The 14,808-nt window shown below is 46.0% G+C and overlaps 1 protein-coding gene across 20 annotated transcripts in view; it reads left to right on the top strand.

The window, feature by feature from the left end:
* LOC129843275 (pleckstrin homology domain-containing family A member 6-like) overlaps positions 1–14,808 on the top strand; it is a 169,372-nt gene that overhangs the window by 136,753 nt on the left and 17,811 nt on the right. For 16 of the 20 annotated variants that reach the window (XM_055911945.1, XM_055911939.1, XM_055911970.1 and 13 more), the window contains 15 exons: positions 131–653; positions 956–1,042; positions 1,502–1,555; positions 2,229–2,309; positions 3,596–3,664; positions 3,811–3,891; positions 4,097–4,246; positions 4,627–4,722; positions 5,630–5,741; positions 6,006–6,145; positions 9,135–9,290; positions 10,429–10,528; positions 11,182–11,288; positions 11,548–11,703; positions 12,421–12,576. In XM_055911945.1, coding sequence (XP_055767920.1) covers positions 131–653; positions 956–1,042; positions 1,502–1,555; positions 2,229–2,309; positions 3,596–3,664; positions 3,811–3,891; positions 4,097–4,246; positions 4,627–4,722; positions 5,630–5,741; positions 6,006–6,145; positions 9,135–9,290; positions 10,429–10,528; positions 11,182–11,288; positions 11,548–11,703; positions 12,421–12,576 — 2,068 coding nt within the window. The remainder of the gene's footprint in view (positions 1–130; positions 654–955; positions 1,043–1,501; positions 1,556–2,228; positions 2,310–3,595; positions 3,665–3,810; positions 3,892–4,096; positions 4,247–4,626; positions 4,723–5,629; positions 5,742–6,005; positions 6,146–9,134; positions 9,291–10,428; positions 10,529–11,181; positions 11,289–11,547; positions 11,704–12,420; positions 12,577–14,808) is intronic. The other 4 variants (XM_055911910.1, XM_055912004.1, XM_055911932.1 and 1 more) reach the window with 4 other exon arrangements.

Here is a 14,808-nt window from a genome sequence, read left to right as displayed (position 1 = left end):
ATGAATAAGAGAAAGTGAGATTAAGGGAGTGGTAGAGCGAAGGTGAGAGGAGCAAACACTTGTTTATATTTTTGTGTCTACAACTACATGTTTTCCCTTCAACCGTCTCTCTCTCGCTCTCTTCCCCCAGTCCATCTCATTACTACACAGTGAACCGTGGCGTACCAGCTGACTACTACAGCGTCTACAGTAGCGTGGGGGGCGGTCCGGGCTACGTGGAGGAGTACCCCTTCTACCCTCCAGGCGTACGTCCTGACAGCATCTGCTCCGTGTCCGCCGTGGGCTACGACCGCATGGGCCCCCCTCGCTGGACCAACGATGAGAAGAGACGCTCACTGCGTGACGGGCCTCTCTACGGACCCCCGCCCCCCCGAGACCCATACGGCCCCAAACCCAGCCCTGCCTATTACGACCAGATGGATGCAGCCCAGACTACCATGAGGCGTCTGTCCATCCAACCTAGGTCTAGGTCCGTTCCCAGGTCCCCCTCCTCGTCCACGGGTGGTCCCTACTCTCCCAGCCCCCATAGCTTTGCCTCGCCTATCTGCTCACCCTCGGCCCGGTTTGACAGAGGACCAGGCAGGCTACGGGAGGATGTGATCTATGCTGACCCCTCTGTGTATGGACTGAGGAGATCACTGAGCTCTCCCAAGGTGAGAGAGGGGGGAGGGTGTGTGTGTATTTGTGTGTGTGGTGGGGGAGAGGGTGTTGGTGTACAGTATGTGTGTATGTGGTGTGTGTGTGTGTGTGTGTGTGTGTGTGTGTGTGTGTGTGTGTGTGTGTGTGTGTGTGTGTGTGTGTGTGTGTGTGTGTGTGTGTGTGTGTGTGTGTGTGTGTGTGTGTGTGTGTGTCTGTTTCAGTCAGGAGTCAGCTGTTAATGGATGAAGATTTGTTTGTGTTGCTAGGCCAAAATCATAGTGATCCCAGAACATCCTGGTTATTTATCTTATTTCAGTATGATTACCCTGGAGACAGGAGGTCGCTAAGCCAAGGAATGTACCACTACAACTACCCTGCCTCCCCCTCTCTACACAACAAAATGGTATGTCCTCCCACAGAATGTTACACTGTCAAGAGATACAGACCATTGAGTCCAATGTCAAGTTTGGGAGACACTTGGCTAGAGTACTCACACACACTTTCACACACCTACACACTCACTTGGCGGGGATAAGGTCCTCGGCAGCTACCTCTGCTTAAAATGTAACCAGCATCTAAAGGTATGCTATAGCTGTGCTCTCCTGTTGTATCTGGTTTGAGTTCTTATGTCTGTCCTCCCTGTCTCCACTATCTCGCTGTCTCTTTTTCTTTCATTCTTGGTCTCTCTCTTTCTTTATTTCTGTCTGTCACTCTCTCTCTCTCCCTCTTACACTCTCTCTGTCTGTCTCTGTGTCTGCTGGTGCCACTGATGCTGCTGCTACTGGTTTCACTGGTGTCTCTGGTACTGGGTCTTGCACTGTCCTTGTCCTTTTCACTGTTGCTGCTTATGCTGCTCTATTAGGAGGACATTTTAGACCTGCAGCTCCAGAGAAACCTGGAGTACCTCGATCAACAGGTACGTACCGTAGGCATCTCTGGACACACCTCTACCCCTTCACAGGAACAATCACACGCCAAACAAAATCGGACCCTTTAATACATTCTACGTCCCACATTTCGTTGATTCAGTCAGTTTGTGCCCAGTGGGAAAGCTTTGTAACTTACTGAGTACAGAGAAGAAGTCGTGAGAAATTGAGAAGAGTGACATTCTGATCGTCCGTAAACTGTTGGTTATATTAAACCCCATCGCATAGTGTGGTTGACAGCATTTGTGTTGACAATATTTGCCACATTGTTTAGATGTATTGTCACGTGGAAGATTGTCCATGTTGTCAACTCTGCCACCTGCTAAACACCTGTTTCTCACGAACACAGTCCACATTCACTCCCACTGTCTTACCTTCTTTCCCCCGTCTCAATGTCACTGACTGCTTACACCTTATAACAATGACCAGTTCATAGTGCTACAGTATACACACTATTTCAGATCACTGTACCACAGTATTGGAACTATTTGTTGGACATTGCACACAAACAGAAATGTGTCTCTTCGATGTATCCAATTTCATTTTCAAATGTAAGTAATAAAAAATAAAAATAAACTTGTCAGGGATTATTACTGCTAGACGTCAGGCTCCTGTCATTACTGTGGCAACCAGGAGAATGATGGGCAGTGTGTTTTGCCCCAGGTGACCGGGAGAGATCACGTTATCGGCATGGTAACCAGAATGGTGGAGAGATCCTCCCCTAGAGCAAAGCTCTTCTCACAAGTAAGAGAGGAGAGAGTGTCCCAGAGAGACAGGCTTCAGCTAGACCCACAGCCCCCCAAAATAATGGTTTTCCAAATGATTTTGCACCTAAAGCCTTTGAACTTTTCATATAAGTAACCAAGTAAAGAATAATGTTTCTAACCATGACCCAGTCATATGCCATAACCCAAAGGAAAGCAGTTCCAACCCACTATTTGTAAAACACTGCTCCACAAAGACTCCCACACCCTCACACTATCCCCCTCCTCAAAGACGAATGATAAGACACATGTATCTAAGCAATAAGACCAGTAAATGCACTTGCCTTGTAGCCACAGGCTTTCTGCTTTCAGTGTAACTAAGCTTGTGCTTGTGCTCTTTCCATAGAGGTCAGCTACTGCCCCCTTCAGGGCTTTTCTAGTCACCAGTGATTTAGGCTAGGAGGCTCAGCTGTTGTCTAGACAGAATCAAGGTGAAGGATTCCCCCCTGACTCCACAGTCACCCCCAAGGTCTATACAGCCAAGCCTAAGCCTGCCTCTCCCTCCTCTCTCCAGTACCCTACTCTAGCATGTGGATGTTAGACGCTAGGCTCTCTTCTAGCTTTCGGTTCCTTTGTCCAACCAATTCGATGGCGATTTCAGTTATCCATTTTGCTTCACCGTGCAGTGTTGTATGTGTCTTTGTTAAGTTCCTTTGTTTTTCCATCTGTGTTCTATGTCATATCCTGTCTTGTGCTGTAGCCTTATTGTGTCTTGTTGCGTCACAACAACCGGCCCTCTTCTGCGTGCCCCTCTGTCTTCACTGCGATGTCATATCCTCCTTCACATACTATCCAATCACAGTGCTCCATAAGGACATGGACAACCTGGATATGACCTTTGATCTTTTGACAGAGGGGTTTAGCATTCCAGCTCACCCTGTCGGCTCTTACTGCTCGATGCTGTAAACATCACAGTTTTATTTATGCTTTTTTTTAAAGTTATTGATTTGTTATTATTATGATCTTATGTGTCTAGTATATCAGTATTAATAGTGATTCAATATAAATTGTCCTGTGCAGTAGTGATGTCATATGTACAGTATGTACTATGCACATCGTATGGTGCAGTGTCTTACACTCATTCTGTTTGGTTCTACGCTATTGATAAAGTGTTGTGTGCAGCCACATGGATCTGGGCCATTCCAATTGCTCACTCTGGCTGCGAGTTGTTTTTCAAACCCTTGATCTATGACGAATTTGTTTGAATAAGGGTTCTGGTTGACATAATGTAAGTATTAAGAATGAGTCCTGCCTCTGTTTTCCCAGGTGCCTCCGTTCCATGACCCATACAGGGAGCTTCACCCCACACTGAAACTCAATGAGATTGAGACCAGCGTAAGGCCACATCCCTCCATCTAACCATCCTCTCTCCTCCTCTCTTTAACAATCCACCTTCAGAAACCATCCTCTCCCCTGCAAACACACTTCCTCCAATGTCTCTCCCTCTCTCTCGTTCTCTTTCTCTCTCTCTCCTCTGCTAGAAACTCTTGGGTCGTCTGTGTGAGCAGAACAGGTTTCTAAAGGACCAGGAGGCAGTTGTTCACAGGCTGAGAATGGACAAGGTACTGTACGAAATACAAAGTTGCTAAATAAATTAAATATAAAAGACCACCCCTAGGTAAAGACCGAGCATTCCTCTTCCCCTGTCCTAACCTTAACCATTATCAAGTGAGAATGCAAAACTGACCCAAGGTCAACATCTAAGGGCAACGTCACCCTACTCCCCAACCATTGTCTGACATGTCCCCTGTTACCTGCTGTTCCCAGGACAGCCTAGAGGGAGCGCTGGTGGCCACACATCAGGAGATGGAGCTGTACCGGGGTCAGCCGCTGGTTGCAGACAAACTACAGCTGAAGAAGGAGACACTGCAGAACCAGCTCATCAACATCAGAGGAGAACTCTCCCAGGCATCCAGCGTAAGACACATACAGGAGATTATAGCAATCTATGATAATCCATAGTGATCCATTATATGTACTGTAATCTAAATTTGATGAGTAAATCAAGGAGATCCTTTCAAGGTATCCTGTGAAAGAGACATGGAGCATAACCCATTTCTCTAAATCTAAAATATGATAATCTATTTGTAATCTATAACATCTGATCACCATCAGATGACAACTCTCCTACTCCAATGTGATAGATACTGTATAGTCAATGGATTCAACATAGGGTCAGGGTTTTTCACGCATAGGAAACAAACGCATGTGCCCACCACCTAAGCCCCTTTTTGATCTAGGAAAAAGCTTCATAGTTCCAGGTCCTGAGTGTCTGCTCTATCACCTGCTGTCCCCAGGCTCTGACCACCACACGGATGGAGTTTGAAGCTCTGGAGGACGAGGTCAACGCTATCCATGGGGACCTGTGGGAGCAGCTCAATGCAGGCGGGCAGGTACACGGACGCCCTCTCTTCATCAGGACCCCACACTGGTCATCTACTCTGCGATCCACCTAAATCTTCAGCGTTTTTCTTGTGCCGTGTTTTTAGCCAGTCACCAATTGAACACTGAATTTGAAGCCTAGAAATGAAATGACTAGAATGGAACTGATCCTATAATCACCTGCTCATAAACCCACCCGTATGGTTCCATTCTAGCTTCTAGGGTTTTTCTTTGGCTGTTTTCCAGTTACCACAGTGTTATCCTAGGTTGCTAATAGCTGAGCGGAAACCTTCCTTCTAATCAATAATTTAAAAAGCATATGAATCGCTCATCAATAAGAAATGAACACAATAAAAATGTTCATCATGTCCTATTTATCATTGTGTAGTCAACCTGCCCCATTAAACAGCTGACTCTCCCTCCTTTCCATGGAATGTAACCTGGCTCATGGTGGTGAACTGTGAAGAGACTGCCTATAAGAGTGCAATGTCTGTGACCCACTCACTAACACAGTCGTATTCACTAGGAACGAAATAGACGCAAACGGGCCGAAACTGGGAGAGAGTATCTGAACTTGTCCAATAAAAATGCATGTTTTCATTTTCTGTTGCGAAATGTTTTGCTACCGTGTGCACTAATCAATGCAACCCTGTTGTTTTCAAAAGACACTAAGGCTACCTGGTGTCTCTCTCTCACACTACTCTGGTCTTATAACTGAGCCACCGACTGTAACTCCTGCATCACTCACTAACTTGTTTTCTAACAGAAGACTTTATAATAACAAAAATAAGTTATTAACAAGCTATTATTCAGTAGTATACTTAAAATGTTATTCTCTAACATTTTCCTCTCCTCTATCCTTCTCGTATCACCTTTCCTTCCCTCGTCTTCTTTCCACCCCCTACTCTCCTTGGTCAGAGTGAGATGGTCCATAGACACATTCAGAAGGAGTTCTGGAGAGTTCAGGAAGTGTGGGAGGGACTCCACAAGAGCAACCTTTCCAGAGGCACAGACACAGCCAAACACAGGGGTACGCATCACCTCACAACAACATGACATACACTATAGTCTTACACACATATAGTAATTGCCACTCCAACACAAGATGATTTTTGAATAAATTAATAAATATGAGTATTTGGATGAACAGTATGCTACATGCATATCTAACTCCCTTCTCTCTTTCTTTTGTATCAATCTCTCCTCTCTTTTTTTGATTACGCAATTCACTTTCTTGTCCTTTCCTCTCCTCTTCTCTCATGTCCCCCATCTCCCTTTTCCCTCTCTCCCACAGTGGCCAGTGGGGCATCAGGTTCCTTTAGCACCAATAGTCCTGCCAGTCCCCTGAGTTCAGTAAGCCTCACCAGTCCACTCAGCCCCTTCTCCCCAGTGCCCGGATCCCAGGCTTCCCCCACCAAACAGCTGGGTCCGGAGGTAAGCACCAGCCCTTCCTACCACCCACGCAACCACCCAAACACCAACCTGGGTCTCCACCTGTGTCGTCAACCTAACACCCAGCCAGATCAAAGTGTTCAACTAGGTCCTGAATCCAACACCCAACTAGGTGCTGATCCAAATAGACCAGTGTCTGAGCCAAAAACCCACCCGGGTCCTCAGCCTAACATCCACCTTGGTCCTGACCCAAACACAAAATACCCCCATATACACTCTTTACCTCACACCCAGTCCAGGTCTCTCAGTCCTGAAACACAGTACCAAATCCTGTACTTAGCCACCCAGTCCCGTCCCAAACTTAAATCCCTACTTAACACCCAAACAAGTTCTGAGCCAAATAGACACCCTGGTCTTGAACCAAACTCCCACCCTTGCACTAGCCAAGCCAAGCAGCTTGCCACTGTAGAGAGTACAGACACCCAGCAACATGCACAACCATACACCTCCCAAGCCAACCAGCATGACCTTAGAGACACCGAAGACACCCAACCAAACACCAGTCCCAACCCCAACCCCACCCACAGCACCAGCCAAGTCATTCAGCTTGCCAATATGGACAGTACACATCTAGAGCCACACAGCCACCGAGCCAGCTCTGGAGTTCCACTCCTCCAAGTAGACAGCCATAGCTTTACCCACTCACCCACCCACCCTGCCAAACAAGCCAATCAGCAAGCACCTACTGGCAGTAACCCCAGCCACCAACACACCCATCTAGCCAATGAGCTTTCCCCTCAGCCGAAACAGCAAGCCATTGGCTACAGGAAAGATGTTCTCCCAGACCCACCTTCCTACCGAGCTAGCTACCCTGCCTTCCTCAGATATCCACCTCAGCGCACCCACTTGACTGTCCCTGAGACCCAGTACTCGTCTTCCCGCCAAAACTCCTGTCTGGTTAGCCAACTAGCCTGTAGCCATACTCCAGATCCACATAAACACTCCCTACCACCTCACCCCAGGTCTAGAGTTCTCAGTACTGAAACACAGTACCGGGTACTCTGCTTAGCCACTCAGTCCCGAGAACAATCCCTAGGACGATCCCGCTCAGGTACCCGCACTCGCCCACTCACCTTCCCCAACAACCAGCTAGATGTTAGCGACGGTGCTTACCCTACACCCCACACCCCGATACCACCACACTCCCATCCAAACAACAGGCCTTAGGTCAGAGTGTACAGGAAGACCCATCTATAGACCTGGCGGACTGTACGGTGCCACAACTGCAGCAGTTGTAGCCCACACCAGGCAGACTTGACACAACAACAGTTATAATGTGATGTTGTACTATGTTATGATGATGCAGCTTATATTACTGTGTATTGCCAATAGTAAAAAGCAAAGCTGGGGGTTTGAAACAGAATGTGTTATGCTTTCTGGGGAAAAGTTGAGGCTGAAGGTGACTAATGGTCCTAGTCAGTTAATTAATAAAGTTAAAGTTCCGTGTCCAGCAGGCTCAGGGAATCCTCACTGAAGGACATTCCCAGGAACAAGGAAAGTCAGGAGTTTGCAACCTCCATAACACATAGTTAAATCATTCTATGAAGTGCCATTTCAACATCAATGACTTCTTTCACTGCCGGGGAAAAAAACTCGCTCTGAAGTTCGTGCAGCGCTGTTATTGACCAGGGCGCACGGACACATTTTCCTTTCATCTCAAATCTAAAGAGCATGACCTGGTTAGGACAGCCAGACGGCCTGCATGTGTGTCCACCAGGCAACAGAGAGCCTTCACATCTCTCCTGATCCACTTTGCTATGATTCAGTTAGAGGAAGTTAGGATGACAGGTTATTTCAAGTGTTCTGCGTAATCCCCGGCCAACTACACAGACACACATTATTTATACAAACATAATTGGGAGGTGGAGCGGAAACGTGGCAATGTGGAAATGTTCTCCTGTTTCTTCACGGCGTCACTCACTATTTACATTTTTACATTTAAGTCATTTAGCAGACGCTCTTATCCAGAGCGACTTACAAATTGGATGTAGAACATGGCACTCAGTGGTGTAGGTCTGTGGGATACACAAAGTGCCAGGCAGACCGTCCGTTCAGTTCCGCACCTCTGACCAATCAGGGCGTTGTGTTTTCATCCATCGTATCTGTGGTTGGATGGCCGTGTGATATAGTCCTGATCTACAGCATAATGTAGTAACAGCTTACAAAAGTTTAGCTTCGTAGAGCTCCGCTGGGGCTCCCCCTCCCAACTCCAGTCCTTCAGGGTCAAAGTGTCTGCTGGTCTTGTTTCCTCTATGGTGCTTAATCAATCAATAGATTCATTAATTGATAACAAGGAATATGATAGGCCAAGAAATGCCCTCGGCGGGTTTCCCAGGTCCATATCAGCTGATTGATTAAAAGTGAGGGATGTAGTTCAGACGATACTGAGGCACTGGGGACGGATCCTCCTGTTTTAGTATAAAACCCTGAAGCCTGTAGTGCTCTGCCTTCCTCTGGCTCTCAGCCAACTCTCTCTTTCTCTCTGTCGGGAATGGAGTTCAAAATGCCGCTGAAATGTAAGTTATAGTGCGGAAAGAGCAGACAACAACAGTTGATTTTGTGAATCATATAATCCTACGTGTCATCTGTGTTGCGTAATGACTGTAACTGTTTACAGTGTCTGTCGAAAATGCTGGTGCTACTTTCTATCTTTGTTTTTCCAATTCAGCAGCAATCAGTGGTCTGTATCAGTACTACTAATATGATTAGAATGCATCAGTGTGTGCATTCACGCTAGCTCTCAGTCCAGGCATCTCATTGGATACCTGTGACCCTTCACCCCTGAAGTTCTTGGGGTCGGGGCTCCATTCCTCAAATCGTCCCATGATCCTCTCTGCTCTGCACTCTGCCTGGCTTTTGTCACTCCTCCTGATGCACAGCGCTCTCTCTTCCTCCTCCTCCCTTCCTCTTCCATCCTTCCTTCCTTCCCTCTCTTCCTCTCCTTCTCCTTCCCTCCTTCTCGTGGCTGTAGGACATTGGCCCGCCACGGCCACCACTTCCCAAATCCTACTGCCCCCTGGAAACGCCCCCCTCCATCCCCCCTCTGCCATTCGACAGCTCCGCTTGGCCACGCAGCCTGGGCCTGGAGGAAGGTTACCTTGACGACGAAGAGTCCCACGGCAGAAAGGTATTTGGTGACGGGAGGGTGGGAGGGAGTTACCATCCCTGCCATGCCCCCTGGCCACGCCCCCTGGCCACGCCCCCAAGCAGGTATATGTCCATAACCACTGATTCAGGGACAGATTTATTTTCATACCCCTACTGGGTAAAGTAAGAATACGCTGTAGAATAAACTGATCCTAGATCTGTGGTTAAGGCAACTTCTACCTCATGCACAGTTGTTACCTGTCCTTGAAGCCATCACTGTCTTCCCCAAAAGGCTCCCGAACTCCTAAAGCTTTTTCATTCCTTATCACCCAATCCCTCCACCATACACTCTCTCAACTCTCCGTCTGTTCTAGTGCTTCACTACTCATGGCTCTTATTCCACCATCTCTTCCTTCTTTCTCTCGCTCTCCATCTCGGCCTGTATCCGCTCTCCAAAAGCACCAGCACTAGAAATGATTATTCTCCTCAGTGACACTGGTCTCACCTTAGTATGCTCTTACACATTGGACAACAGCTGTCAATCAATCACTTTCTATGGTTGATACTGCAAACTCTTCATACATTTAACAGCACAATTGGTTCCTGTGTGGCCAACAATATATTCGTCAGTAGACCAGTAATTAATCAAACAAGTTCTAAAGCAACAATATCAAACAAAAATGAAAACACAATGCAGTGTTTTAAATATAATCTAAAAATTCATTCTAGTGTACTGGGTGCTTCTGAATGCTACGGCTAAGCTAAGGGCGAGTTGCAGGTTCCCATAGGAACGCTAAGGTTGTGGTTTCTTTACCATGTTGTCTGTGTGTCAGTTGGTGTAGTGATGTGGTAGTAATGTGACTGTGCTAGTCCCTGTGCTAGTGCTGTGTCTGTGCTGTAGTGTGTAGACCGTACGCTTCCGCTTATGCCGGATCTAATTCCAACCATTGAGCTCTGGAATCTGCCACTATAGCTGTCAATAACCCCATCATTACTGTCCACACTAATGCATATTATGTAATGCATTCTGTGTTTGTGTAACCATATGGCTAATGGCTACCTGCGTAGCTGGGTATGATGCTATTGCCTGAACAGTGCCAACACTCTCCTGGTGTGTAAAGCTTTTACTTTTGATTGGGTGATGATTCATTAGCTCCTCCTCGTGTTCTGTGTTGCAGCAAAAGTATGGTTACCGACAGGATGTGTCGCCGGGAGAACGGACCAATAGCAACGAAGCTCAGGAGCTGGATCAGGATCGACAGGCCAACATGAATAAAGGTACAGGAAGCAATGGAGCCTGAGTAAGGAAGTTCTGGTTTGTCAGTCTGCATAGGCAGCAATGATTCACACATTGTAGTCTACTGCTTGTGGCCTTTGTGGGTAAACGTGTAATACTACCTTGCATTTAAACTAGCAGAGTTATACAATCTCTATGGCGCCAACAAGGGGAGTTCTATCTCAGTTCACTAAACCTGTACTGGAGCTACTGTGAATTTTTTTATTAATATTACATATGACTTCTTTCGCAAATGCATTTCTGATCTAATCCCCAACTGTTCGATAATGCTAAACATAAAAACTAGAAGGCTCCCCACAGACTCGGAATGAAATCGACTTCAAATGTCAAACCAAATCTAATAGAAGATTAAATGACATCATAATCAAGTATATATTACTGCTAGCACAAAAATGCAATTAGATTACTAATACGGTCCTCATGACTAGCTGTAACTTATAAAAGCCAATTGTTTACAGAATAATAGATTGGATTGTAGCCCCCATGACTCATCCTCTGTGTGGATGTGTCCCAAATGTCATCCTATTCCCTACATAGCGCACTACTTTTGACCAGAGACTATATAGGAAATAGGGTGCCATTTGGGATGCACAATGTCATCCTCTGACATGCTGTTTGTCTGTCCCCTGACCAGTGGGGATTGTTCCTCCCAGAACTAAGTCTCCCATGGAGGACCAGGGCCACTCCTACGACCATGGAATCACCCGACGCAACGGCAAGGTGCCCAATGGAATCTCCAGGGTAGGCAGCATGCCAGGGAGGGCATTATGGAACTCCGGAAGCTTACATGCTATGTGGATGATGTGATATGATCAATAGACATGATGTGTTGTAACTATATTATGATATTTTACCGATTGATGTTGCCTTTATGTTGTGGGCCTACGTCTGGTGTATTGAAGGGTGCAATCAAATTGATCCTTTAAAGATCTTGACATGTGATCTTATATTCCATTGTCATTCCCTCCATCATAATTTCCATGTCATTCCTGCGTCACAGGAGCGCCCGAAGAGTGCAGTGTTCCCTGCTGAGGTGAAGTCCAAGATGAGCATTGAGGAGCAGAACGAGCGTATCCGTAGGAACCAGAGCAGCTCTGTCAGGGACAAGAGACGCAGCCTGAACCTGGGTAGCCAGGCAGGCAACAACTACAGAGTGGTAGGCTCTCATAACTATTTACATATACATACTGTATACATTGATAGCCAGCCACCAAGAATATGTACTGCACATTGAAATGTAACTTGAGTAGGATCCAGTATATTGTTCTGGCTAGAGGTATTCTCGGGTCTAAAAAGTTGGACCCGGCCACGGACAGACCTGAGGACAATTCAGACCCGGACCTGAACGGACCCGGTATTTTTTTTAAGGGGGATCTGGACCCGAACGGACCCGAGAACCATCAAACCTGGACCTGAATGGACCCGACGACAACCAGACCTAGACCTGAGTGACAATAAAATTATGTTTTTCAGCCAATTTGCTCTTCTGATTTATGAATAGGTTTTTATATGTTGGCTAGGCCTTCTAAATGACAATAAATTCACCTTATTAGTGTAAAATAAATATGCAATAGGCCATGCCGAGCTGTGGTCAGGTACATTCAGTTCCACACGGGTCTATCAGCTGTAGTTGCATAGACCCGAAACCCGATGAAAATCAAACAGGATCCGATCCGGACCAGAGGAAAAGTTAGAATTTTGGACCCCGACCTGCTCGTGTCCCGGGTCGGATCTCGCGTTTTCGGGTTTGGGTGGACCCATGAAGACCTCTAGTTCTGCCCCCTTGGCTGTCTCTCCTGACATGATGATTGGCTGAGCCTTTGGTACGGCCTCCCAGTCTCTTTCCTAAATGTTTATCTCTGTGCGTGTCCAGGTGAAGCGGAGGCTAACAGCCCATGAGGTGGACATCAAGGACCTGGAGGCTGCAGTACGGGGCGGGGGTTTGCAGGAATCACCCCGGGAGGAGATTGCTCGCCTCAGACGGTTACAGATGGAACCTGACCACTACGACCTGGACATCAGCAAAGAGGTGAGACACACTCTGGAAACCAAAACAGCGGGAAAAAATCCTTATGTGACTGTGATCCAGTCGTGAACTGATATCCCAGCAAATATGACCCCATTGGCCCCATGCGTGTATTTGGTGGGGAAGGTGGGCAGGGGTTAGCCCACACAAAGTACTCACCAAGCCCGCACCAGCCCAACACGGTCTAGCCCAGAATTGGCTAGCCCACACCAAACCTAGCACAGGCTAGCCCACACCAAGCCCAGCACGGGCTAGCCCACTACTTAATAATGTAGAGGTGGGGGATAATTTGAATATTCAGGGACATGGTTTGCAAATACCCCATTTCATGTTGTTTAGTTACAAAATTATACAAGATAAAAATTGCAGACACCATTCAAACCAATCAGAGTTCGTAATTTTAAAGCCAATTGTCTCAGAATCACCTTTTTTTCAGCTAGAACCTTATAGTTCCAAGGTGACTGTAACGTTGTGTGAAGGATTGGGAGACAGGCGCAGGAATGGGTAATATGGGTTTTTATTGCCCCAAATTACATTGTGCCGTGTAAAGGCATGGGGACAAAGACCAAACAAACACGTATACAAAACACAGGGTTGAAACCCGAACAAAAGTGAATACATACACGGGACGAGAACCGAAAACAAAGGAGCACAATGATACACCACAGGACGAGACCTGTAATCATATATGCACAATTTGCACGGCACAAAAGCCAAAACAACATAGCACAGGTACTCACAGACGTGGAAACAATAATCGATAGCCCAATGATAAAACAAATGTCACATTTATACAAATACAATCAGTGAGGAATATGAACCAGGTGTGCGTAATGACACACATCAGTGCCTAGAGGCCGGTGACGTAGACCTCCGAAACTGGTGCACGAAATGAGCAAGAGTACCGGAGGGATCCGTGACAGTGACACTTTATTTTTGTGCAACCATTACTGAGAGTGCCATTCCAGTTTAAATGTTCTGTTGTATAATGTAAAACATTTTTTTTTTTATCCCCATTTTCGTGATATCCAATTACGATCTTGTCTCACCGCTGCAACTCCCCAACGGGCTTTGGAGAGGCAAAGGTTGAGTCACATGTCCTCCGAAACATGACCCGCCTAACCGCGCTTCTTAACACCTTCCCACTTAACCCAGAAGCCACCCGCACCAATGTGTCGGAGGAAATCAATCAAGCCTTGAATCAAACCCAGGTTTGCTGCGATGCAGTGACTTAGACCGCTGCGCCACTCGGGAGGCTATGTAATATTTTTTTATATTGTATAAAGCCAATGATAAAGTCTGTACAGTTGACATATTAGGAACTTGAATTTTCTCTTGTAAAAATAATAACACACAGTACTGGTCAAAAGTTTGGACACACCTACTCATTCCAGGGTTTTTCTTTATTTTTTACAATTTTCAAAATCCAAATGTATTTTATATTTGAGATTCTTCAAAGTGGCCGCTCTTTTCCTTGATAACAGCTTTGCACACTCTTGGTATCCTCTCAACCAGCTTCATGAGGTAGACACCTGGAATGCATTTCAATTCACCTTTTCACACGTACCAACAAATGGGTGAGATCATTCTACAGTGGTCCCTGGAGTGTATGCTCAAACCGGTTTGATAAGAATGCTTATTTAGAATATCCAGTTTCGATTGACGCAACAGGCAGCATTTGAGCTAGCCACACAGTATTTTCACAGAAACATTTTGCACAAACACAGTCCTTACAAAGTTATGTCCTTAATGTGACGAGTTGATTTTTGGATGCAATATTCAGACAATCACAGAAGTAGCAACATCATACACAATCATTCAAACCGGAAAATGTAAGCTACATTAGTCCTAGCGCTAACTGAGGAAATATTGACGTTACACAAGCGGTCATATTTAGATAACTCTCGGCTGACAGAAACAACAATATGAATTAGATAACAGCAATTACTATTCACAATGAATCACATCACAGGTGAGCTCAACATTGATTGAAATAATTGAGTAAAATGCTTTCTAGAAATCGAAAAGTAATCCGATGATGGGTAGTTTGTGTGCACCGCCATGTTTGTTTTTTGCATCAACCAAAGATAATAAGAGAAGACAAGATGAGTTTCGTCTGTTTGCAGTATGCTTGTTGAAGGGGGTGTGTCGTCTATGATCATTCACTTCCCTTCATTCAGTTCCGTAAGTTTACCCAAAAGATGAGTGAACCATTCGTTCCCCTCATTATAACAT

This window comes from Salvelinus fontinalis, chromosome 3 (genome assembly GCF_029448725.1).
Source record: "Salvelinus fontinalis isolate EN_2023a chromosome 3, ASM2944872v1, whole genome shotgun sequence".
Taxonomy (NCBI): Eukaryota; Metazoa; Chordata; class Actinopteri; order Salmoniformes; family Salmonidae; genus Salvelinus; species Salvelinus fontinalis.
Note: the sequence above shows the minus strand (reverse complement) of the source record. Positions and strands in the feature narration are given on the sequence as shown.